The following is an 11,107-nucleotide window of genomic DNA, read 5'->3' as shown; positions in this document are numbered from 1 at the left end:
TTCATACGTTTATTTTCACATTTTAACCCCTTTAAATTTAACTAAACCACATGGACACAATAAAACATCATTGACCCTTATATCATTAAGGCCGAAATACATTCCTGATTTGCTGCAAAGTTATAAAACTTGCATCAGAGATCTTGATCTAAATGAGATTTCCTGAATAAATAAAGCTTAATAAATAATAATGAACTGTCCAGACTTCTCAGATCATCTGTGAAAGGTCGGATTTTTGTCCCCAGAGTCAAAACTAAACATGGAGAAGCAGCGTTCAGTTTTTATGCTCCACACATCTGGAACAAACTCGACGTCTGCTGCCACTCTCACTTCTTTTAACCTTTGTGTCGTCCTCACGGGTCAAATTGACCCCATCTGTTTTGACTGTTCCTTCTTTCCTCCCTTCCTTCCTCCCTCCCTTCTTCTCTCTTTCTTTCCTTCCTCCATCCCCCTTTCTTCCTTCCTTCTGTCCTTCCTTCCTCCCTCCCTCCTTCCTTCTTTCATTCCTCTCTCCCTCCTTCTCTCTTTCTTTTCTCCCCCCACCTTCCTCCCTTCTTTCCTTCCTCCTTCCTTCTTTCTCCCTCCCTCCTTCCTTCTTTCCTCCCTCCCTCCTACCTTTCCTCCTTATTTCCTCAGGCCTTCCTTCCTTCCTTCCTTTCCTGCCCCCCTTTTTTCTTTCCTTTCCTCCCTTCCTTCCTCCCTTCCTCTTTTCCTTTCTCCCTCCCTCCCTCCTTCCTTCTTTCCTCCATCCCTCCCTCCTACCTTCCTTCCTTCCTTATTTCCTCCGTCCTCCCTTCCTCTTTTCCTTTCTCCCTCCCTCCCTTCCTTCTTTCCTTTCCTCCCTTCCTTCCTCCCTCCTTTCCTTCCTTCCCTCCTTTCCTTCCTCCCTTCCTTCCTTGACTCGAGGACAACAGGAGGCTTAAATAAAGACTGAAGACCTTTTGTTTGCTGCCTATATAATTAAATTACATTTTATGCTTCTCATTCACATTTCACACTGCACAGTAGCTGCTCTGTAACTCCTATTCTCCTCTTTTCTCTGTCTCTATTTTCTATCGTATTTAAATGTGTCTTCGTGTGTAATGCATTGTTTCTTTTTGACATTTTGTCTGGATGCCTTTTATGTGTTATGTAAAGTAGTTTTTAAGCCTCGCTTGAATAAACTTGCCTCGCCTCGTCTACACACACAAGAAGTCTTACTGCACTTACCACAACACTGGGTTCATCAATAAATGCTCTATAGTGAACAAAATGTTGTTGTTTTTAATGGTTTCGGCTGGATCCCTTAGCTACAATTGAGGCATATTTTAAGCAAATATTCAATCCAAGCATACAATGATATTTTACAGCAGTGTTTCTCAACATCTTTGGCTTGAAATTAAGGTTTTTACTCCTCAGATTTTGTCAATTGAAATAGTTTTTTAGGCCTACAGAGATAAAAGCGACCACTATTAAACACAATAAAGCATATAATCTAATAACAAATATGTAATCCCCCCCTGTGACCCTTTAGATTAATCTTCTGAGTCTAACATGAGACGCCGACCTCACCAGTGGGAGCAATAACCTGCAAAACTGGCTCCAAAATCTTGTGCATGGGTCAGTGACAAATAAGGGTTGGCAACATGAGAAAGTCAAAATAATTGTCTTAAAGCAGCATCAGGTTTGTTAAAATGTACATTTAGTATTTTTGTTGGTTTTATATCATTTGAAATGACTTTTGCACCATTTTTTTTAACCAAAAGTAAGACTGAATGCTCCTGAAAATGTCAAATGGTGTAACCACAAAAAAAATGATAAATATTAAATATTGTATCACCTACAGTGTATTTAAGTGGACTTATACTAATAATTACTTCATTTAAACAATGTAAATGTTTCCTGATCTCCATGGTTACCAGATGAAATGTAATATTTAGAACAATTGTATTCCATTACCTTTATTTAATATAAAAGTTATAATGTAAGATCATGCCAAACTAGTTGATATGTTGTTTTATTGAGAATTTACTGTTTTTAAGCAAGTTGAATTATTTGGTACAAAGTTTTTATGGTTACACCACTTAGACATTTTTACCATAATCCTCTAATATATTCTCTCTAAATGGATTAAAAGCAGAAATTTGATGCTGGGTCCACAAAAAAAGAATGTGTGCAAGTTATTCATACGTTTATTTTCACATTTTAACCTCTTTAAATTTGACTAAACCACATGGACACAAAAAAATGTCATTGCCTGCCGAGCATACCTTTCCCAGAAGAGTGAAGGCTGTTCCACATACAGATAAATGTCCTTTGCTTTGGAGTGAGATTCAGTCACATGTGGCTGTAACAACCAGGTTTATTCATACTTTTTGGCCATGTAGCATATCTCAAATAATCTACAAAACCAAATGAAATAACAGCTCAATAAAATATAATCCGATGTACAACTTTTAAAACACACAATCAAACTTGCAGAGTCAAAACAAGACGAGCAAAAGTAAGAATAATGTATGCCATGTTTCTGCACTGCCAACCTTCATGTGCAGTACTTGCAGTATTGATGCAGGAGTACAAAGCGCACACACACACACACACACACACACACACACACACACACACACACACACACACACACACACACACACACAGGTCTGGTAATTCTATGGAGCATTATTCACCACGCATGCATCAAGAGTACACACATTGTGCAGGATAAAGTGAGGGAAACATACATTTTTAATCTAAGTCCTAGAATAAAAAAATTAAAGTTTAATGCTATAGGCTGCAAATCCTCGAAAAGGTACAGATACAGTCATCATGATTCCACCTCCCTGCAAGGACTCACAAGGGTGATGCTCCCCTCCTCTGAGTGCCTGTCACTGCATACAGCAAATAAACAAACTCTCTGGAAAATGACAGCTGTAGCTTCACATTTAGACGTCTCTGAAGAGCCCGAAGGAAAACAAATAACGACACTTCTGCAGGTGTCATTTTATCAAAATGAATGAATGAGTGATGATGATGATGATGCCTCTCGCTGGAGCTGTATGCAGTCGGTCGTCCTCAGCCGCCTGCAAGCGCTTGATTTAAATCATGCACACCAATTTCCTCCTTATATGAAAGCTTTGCAACTCATCGACAGAGGGGGAAACTGTTCCTATATGTGCATTTTAAAAGGTTTAAATTGGAGGAAAAAAATGCCTCCAGTCAATAGATAATTGCAATGAAGCTCGAACCCAATTAAAGGTTTGTTTGACCTTTTGACACGGAGGGGAAAGATTTAACATTCAACAGACCATTTTAATTTAACTCTTACTATTTAGTATTAGTAGAGCAGCTTAGAAAGAAAAGGGGGAAGGAGAAGAGATCGATTAAGCACACGTGTGAGCCTGAGGGAAGGGGAACAACATGGAGGAGAACAGAGAGAGGTGATACTAATCAAAATAACCTTTGGCTGAAGGTGCGGAGAGGACAGGTGGTTGTCTTCTTTGTGAGGCGTTTGGAAGCCGAGTCTTACCTGAGCTGGATGCTGAAGTTAAGTGTTTAAATTTCCTGTCGTCTGCCCGGGTCAAATTGACCCCATCTGTTTTGATTGTTCCTTCTTTCCTCCCTTCCTTCATTCCGTCTGTCCTTCCATCTGTCCTTCCTCCCTCCCTCCTTCTCTCTGTCTTTCCTTCCTCTCTCTTTCCTCCCTTCCTTCTTTCCTCCCCCTACCTTCCTCCCTTCCTTCCTTCTTTCTTTCCTCCGTCCTTCCTTCCTGCCTTCCTTCCTTCCTTCCTTCCTTCCTTCCTCCCTCCCTCCCTCCCTCCTTTCCTTCCTTCCTTCCCTCCTTCCTTCCGTCTTTCTTCCCTTCCTTCCCCCCTCCTTTCCTGCCTTCCTTCCTTCCTCCCTCCCTCCTTTCCTTCCTTCTTCCTCCCTTCCATCCTTCCTTCCTCCCTCCCTCCCTTCATCCCTTCTTCCTCCATTCCTTCCTTGACTCGACGGCAATAGGAGGGTCTGCCTGTAGCTCTCCAAGCTTCTACACTGTAAAATCTAACGAGTTGTTTCAACTTAAAATTACGAGTGAAAGGGCAGCCTCAAATTTTTTATTAAATGAAAGCCAGTTAACCTCTACACATATAAATGTAAATGTAAACCTCTTCAGTGAAAGTTAACATTTTCGTATTCTTATCTTACTTTTTTTTGTGACCTGCATGAGTGAAACTACAAACTGAAGTCACACCGGCTTGCAAGTCGCTGCTAAATGAAAGGCAAGATTGGTTGTACATTTTGTCCGTATACCTAAAAGAGAAAATCCTAAATGTGAGAAAATTGGTGTATGTGGCAAGAGTTGAGTGATGTGATGATTCTGCTTCTTGCTTCTTCTTCTTCTTCTTCTTCTTCTTCTTCTTCTTCTTCTTCTTCTTCTTCTTCTTCTTCTTCTTCTTCTCTTCTTCTTCTTCTTCTTCTTCTTCTTCTTCTTCTTCTTCTTCTTCTTCTTCTTCTTCTTCTTCTTCTTCTTCTTCTCCTTTTCCTTCTTCTTCTTCTTCTTCTTCTTCTTCTCCTTCTCCTTCTTCTTCTTCTTCTTCTTCTTCTTCTTCTTCTTCTTCATCTTCTTCTTCCATCCATCCATCCATCTTCTTCCGCTTTTCCGGGGTCGGGTCGCGGGGGCAGCAGCCTTAGCAGGGAAACCCAGACTTCCCTCTCCCCAGCCACTTCGTCCAGCTCTTCCCGGGGGATCCCGAGGCGTTCCCAGGCCAGCCGAGAGACATAGTCTCTCCAGCGTGTCCTGGGTCTTCCCCGGGGTCTCCTACCGGTGGGACGTGCCCTGAACACCTCACCCGGGAGGCGTCCGGGAGGCATCCTAACTAGATGCCCGAGCCACCTCATCTGGCTCCTCTCAACGCGGAGGAGCAGCGGGTCTACTCCGAGCTCCTCCCGGATGACCGAGCTTCTCACCCTATCTCTAAGGGAGAGCCCAGCCACCCTACGGAGGAAGCTCATTTCGACCGCTTGTACCCGCGATCTTGTTCTTTCGGTCACTACCCAAAGCTCATGACCATAGGTCTTCTTCTTCTTCTTCTTCTTCTTCTTCTTCTTCTTCTTCTTCTTCTTCTTCTTCTTCTTCTTCTTCTTCTTCTTCTTCTTCTTCTTCTTCTTCTTCTTCTTCTCCTTTTCCTTCTTCTTCTTCTTCTTCTTCTTCTTCTTCTTCTTCTTCTGCTTCTTTTCCTTCTCCTTCTCCTTCTTCTTCGTCGTCTTGTTGTTGTTGTTGTTGTTGTTGTTGTTGTTGTTCTTGTTCTTCTTCTTCTTGTTCTTCTTCTTCTTCTTCTTCTTCTTCTTCTTCTTCTTCTTCTTCTTCTTCTTCTTCTTCTTCTTCTTCTTCTCTACCATCAGCTGCAGCATCACTCATATACTCATTTCCTTTTTCGGAGCCCAGTGCTAGAAACTTTCATAGAGTGGAAACGTAATGTGATTGTAACTTTTTAATTTACATTTCTTTTATACTTTTATTTCAGTGAAGCGGTCGCTTCAGAGGCTTCGGAGCAACAGATGTGATTTTCATTAAATATTTTGGGGAGTATCTGCGGCCCAATTATTAGACACCTTAACTCTCCTGCTTGTTAGCTGAAGTCCCTGCTGTGTGATATCCAGTGTCTTCGTAATATGCTTTCACTCTGTGTGTGTGTGTGTGTGTGTGTGTGTGTGTGTGTGTGTGTGTGTGTGTGTGTGTGTGTGTGTGTGTGTGTGTGTGTGTGTGGTTATTCCTCATGAATCGTGTATTTGGAGGTGGCATATGTGAGATAGGTACAGTAGATTTATTAGATTTCTTCCTTTGCTTTTAGCTTCATCTTATGGCCTTAATAAGCAAGTAGTCATAAATACTTTATTAACATATACATACCTGCAATATTTCATATGAATTTGAATTTTAATATGTTTTTTTTTCTTCGTTTTGTTGTTGTTGCTTTTAATATCTAATAAAAAAGCTAATGTTTAATAATATGTTGGGAATAAAATACTATATATGTATGATCTCATTACACTCATTAAGCATATAAAGAAAAGAAAATATAAGAAATAAAAAGGCTTGTTTTGTATGAATACATCTGCGTGCTTTCATTATCTAATAATAAAATGGTCACAAATGCTTCACAGGTGCAGCAAAAAAACAAATTAATGTCCTTATTTCTACATTTTGTGTCACTAACTGTCTATGTAATGCTCATAAATATTAAATGTTGTATATTTTTTGCATTATACACTTCTCATCTCTTAGCATCTCTTCTTCCTTTTCTTCAGTCGTTGATGACTTGCATCCTCCGACCGATCTGAAGATTGATATGATCGGTTAGGAGAAGAAAAAAAAACTTTAAATCAAGTCAAATCTGTCGGCGGTGGATGTGATTTACTCGAGGACACATCCAGGTATCCTCAGCCTCCTCACACTGTGCAGCAGCCTGCAGGTCCTCTATGTCCGTCTGTCCATCCGTCTCCATTTTACTAAGAAACGTATTTAATCAGCCAGATAAAAAAAAAGTGGAGGAGTTATTACAGCGGAAACCTCTGTAGCTCCGAGATAAACTCTGGAGAGCTTCACACTGCGTAACTTCACTTTAAATCACTGAGCAAAAAAAAATGGGTGAAAAACAATTAGTTTTGAACCTCAAGTCATTAAAAGATTTCTACTCACTGCCAATGCACCAATAATAGCGTGCAATGAATCCCGCTGCAGACTGGGTGAATGGGAAACATAATAACCAGTGTGAATATAATGGCACATTTTCTGCACTGCACCCTGCTGGAAACTGCATCAGTGGAGAGCTGGGAGGTGATTTACTGAACGTGTTTTGGAGGGTTGAATCTTTTTTTGTGTGTGTGTGTGTGTACGAGGCTGCAGGCTCTGAAATTGATACCGTATTGAATTTTAGGAATGATACACATACAGTATGGCTAGATGTGCTGACGGCAATAGGTGCTTATATCCAAGTGCACAGATGAAACGATACATACGTGTGCTTATATGTTCCAGCTGTAGATCACAGTAACCAGTTATCTCACCGGAGAGCAGCTTCCATTAAAGAGCCTATTCCTCTTTAAGATTACCACAGCTACAAGATGTATGATTTATTGTAAGGCTTAGCAAGAGAGACTTCTGTATATTGAATTTGTTTTATAGCTGTGTCACCAGACAAAGTGGAAGGGGATGGATATCCCTCCTCTGCTGCAATCACCATTTAGCATATTGCCACGGACGTATTTGCACCTTCAGCTGCAGAGGATGATCTCATTCCAACAATATGTGCTGTGCAATGAAATGGGAAGGCTGGAGTATAAAAATGTATTCAGTTTTATTAGTTTAGCTCTGTGTATGTGGGGAATACCGTATGTCCACAATGTATATGAATCAGTCCAGTGAGATAAACTGTAAGACGGTCTGTTTCGGTCAGTGCTTCAAACATCAGCTGCTGCCAAACTACAACAAAACAAACCTGATTGTTGAGCTCAGCATGTAGAAGAGGGTTAAATACGGTCGCAGCTACCAGTGAGACAGTGAGTTCATGTCCTCTGTGCTCTTTCTGGGAATTTGTGGATTTCTGAAGGAATTTATGAATCTAAATGATACATAATGAGCTATTTAATGCTCATTCTGATATCTTTTAGGCTGTTTAAAGCTGTTTACCGCTCAGCATGCATCTCTGCTCAGCATGCATCTCTGCTCAGCATGCATCTCTGCTCAGCATGCATCTCTGCTCAGCATGCATCTCTGCTCAGCATGCATCTCTGGTGATCCGATCACAAGTGGACAGTCGAGACACATTCTCATTCACACGTGACTCTATTATTACTCCAGCTGACCATTTGTGTCCAGATGTCATCACTGCCTACGTCTGCTCTGCAACAATATGAATTAAAATATGTGAAACCTAATTGATGAGCTCAGCATGTAGAACGAGGTTAAATACGGTCGCAGCTACCACTGAAGACAGTAAGGTTATGTCCTCTGTACACTTTCTGGGAATTTGTGGATTTCTGGAGGAATTTTACATGTACAAATGAATCTAAATGATACATAATTACTTATTTAACCCTTCAGGGTCAAATTTCACCAATTTTTTCAAAATTGGGAGCTGTAAAAACACCATAAACTTTTATTTTAGCTGGACTTTTCTCAACCCATGGACCCAAAGTATACAAAAAATGGAAATAAAATGGCATAATTCTTTTTATTTGTGCAGCTTATACACAGTTTTATATATATGCAAATGTACAAGTTAATACCTGTGTTTATTTAAAAATCAGCATTGTTTCATCATATTCTATAAAATGTTCTCCTGGACCATAAAATAGTGATTGTGGATGTATTTTAATCAAACAGAAGTATTAATCAAACATTTATTAATGACTGATGGGGAATTTATGAATGTTAATTGATGTAGAGACTAATTTTTAATCAGAATATGAACAGTATGTAAGGGTTAATGATCATTCTTATATCTTTTAGGTTACATAATTGCTGCCTACGTCTCTTCTGCTAGAAAGTCAAAGGGACTCGCGGACAGTTATCACGTCAGACAAGCGCCAGATTTGAACTAAAGAGCCAATAAAAATGTTTTAAAGAACTAATATATACATATACAGGCGATTCTAACTGTTCAGATTACTCCAAACACATCTGTGCTCCTTTTTTCTACTTTTTTCTACACTTTTACCAAAACAACCACCACGTTCCTGCACTGACGCACATACAGTATATTCCTGTAATGTCCTTGTCAGAGACGCATCAGGACACATTAGCATTTACACCACAAAAGATATGTGGTCACATGCATCCCAGGTGGTTTGAGTGATCGGTTCATAATGCGTATTTGAGGTGGCTTACACTCGTATTTTAACGCTGTCTGCTTGTGTGTGTTAACAGGTGGAAACAGGGTTCAAGGTTCAAGGTTCAAGGTTCAAGGTTCATGCTTTCACATTAACAGAACGACATTTGCACTCAGGTCCCAGCAGCATAATAAAGTGACAGTGAATAAAGTAAAATACCAATAATAATAAATAAATAAATTAGGGCTTACATAATCAAAAAGAAAAGAAAAGCCTACTATCTATAAGGTTAACTATTAAAATAAGCTAATACAGCAGCTCCTTACTTCACAAACTAAGAGTCGACATATACAGTTGAAACCAGAAGTTTACATACACTGTATAAAAAGACATATAACCTTTTTTTTTCTCACTGTTTGACTTTATATCAGACGAAACTTTTCCTGTTTTAGGTCAGTTAGTATTACAAAAATTATTTATATTTGCTAAATGCCAGAATAATGAGAGGGATAATTTTTTAGTCAATTTTTTATTACTTTCTTCAAAGTCAGAAGTTTACATACACTAAGATTACTATGCCTTTAAACAATTTGGGAAAGCCCAGATGATGATGTGATGGGTTTGGAAGGTTCTGATAGGTTAATTGACAACATTTGAGTTAATTAGAGGCACAACTGTGGATGTATTTTAAGGCACACCTCAAACACAATGCTTCCTGTCCGTGTGACATCCTGGGGAAATCAAAAGAAATCAGCCAAGATATCAGGAAGAGAATTGTGGTCTTCCACAAGTCTGGTTCATCCTTGGGTACAATTTCCAGATGCCTGAAGGTGCCACATTCATCTGTTCAAACAACTATACGCAAGTATAAACACCATGGGAATGTCCAGCCATCATACCGCTCAGGAAGGGGACGGGTTCTGTGTCCCAGAGACGAACGTGCTTTGGCGCGAAATGTGCGTATCAACCCCAGAACAAAAGCAAAAGACCTTGTGAAGATGCTGGCTGAAGCTGGTAAGAGAGTGTCATCATCCACAGTGAAACGAGTCCTGTACCGACATGGGCTGAAAGGCCACTCAGCGAGGAAGAAGCCATTACTCCAAAAGCGACATAAAAAAGCCAGATTACAGTTAGCATATGCACACAGGGACAAAGACATTTGGAGACATGTCCTGTGGTCTGATGAAACTAACATTGAACTGTTTGGCCATAATGACCATCGTTACATTTGGAGGAAAAAGGGGGAAGCTTGCAAGCCTGAGAACACCATCCCAACTGTGAAGTACAGGGGTGGCAGCATCATGTTGTGGGTTTTTTTTGCTGCAGGAGGGACTGGTGCACTTCACAAAATAGATGGCATCATGAGGAAAGAACATTATGTAGAAATATTGAAGCAACATCTCAAGACATCAGCCAGGAAGTTAAAGCTTGGGTGCAAATGGGTCTTCCAAATGGACAATGACCCTAAGCATACCGCCAAATTAGTTACAAAGTGGCTTAAGGACAACAGAGTAAATGTTTTGGAGTGGCCATCACAAAGCCCTGATCTCAATCCTATAGAAAATTTGTGGGCAGAGCTGAAAAGGCGTATGCAAGCAAGGCGGCCTACAAACCTGACTCAGTTACACCAGTTCTGTCAGGAGGAATGGGCCAAAATTCCAGCAAACTATTGTGAGAAGCTTGTGTAAGGATACCCAAAACGTTTGACCCAAGTCATACAGTTTAAAGGCAATGCTAACAAATACTAATGAAATGTATGTAAACTTCTGACTTTGAAGAAAGTAATAAAAATTTGTCTAAAAAATTATCTTTCTTATTATTCTGGCATTTAGCAAATATAAATAATTTTGGTATCCTAACTGACCATAAACAGGAAAAGTTTCGTCTGATATAAAGTCAGACAGTGAGAAAAAAAAGGTTATGTGTCTTTTTATACAGTGTATGTAAACTTCTGGTTTCAACTGTAGGTGAAATCTAAAATTTAGCTGTCTGGCAGTAATAAAAAAATTAAGGGATTCAGTATTGTCGTCTTCTCGTCAACTGTGTGTGTGGTTGTTTTTACTTCCTGTGTTTTCCTGCCTTAGTTGATTAACTCATGTGTTTTTAACCTGTGTCCCTGTTTCACTCACCTGTGTCCTATTTGTAATCAACCCTTGTGTCTATATAGGTTTTGGTTTTTGGGTTCAGTCGCCGTTCGATCCTCTGTTTTGGTTTGCATCTGTTTAATTCTCATCCTTATTTAGTCTAACCTGTTTTTTTTGTGTGCTTTAGTTTAAATAAAGACCTTTTTTTTTCAGCCCTGTTGTTTTCTCCACTGCTC

The 11,107-nt window shown here is 39.8% G+C and overlaps 1 protein-coding gene across 1 annotated transcript in view; it reads left to right on the top strand.

The window, feature by feature from the left end:
• The first annotated feature begins 9,467 nt into the window (after positions 1–9,467).
• Positions 9,468–11,107, top strand: part of LOC134002128 (uncharacterized) — an 18,214-nt gene continuing 16,574 nt past the window's right edge. The window contains 1 exon segment of the mRNA XM_062441410.1: positions 9,468–9,801. Within this exon segment, the coding sequence (XP_062297394.1) occupies positions 9,468–9,801 (334 nt within the window).

Source organism: Scomber scombrus, chromosome 20 (genome assembly GCF_963691925.1).
Source record: "Scomber scombrus chromosome 20, fScoSco1.1, whole genome shotgun sequence".
NCBI lineage: Eukaryota > Metazoa > Chordata > Actinopteri > Scombriformes > Scombridae > Scomber > Scomber scombrus.
Note: the sequence above shows the minus strand (reverse complement) of the source record. Positions and strands in the feature narration are given on the sequence as shown.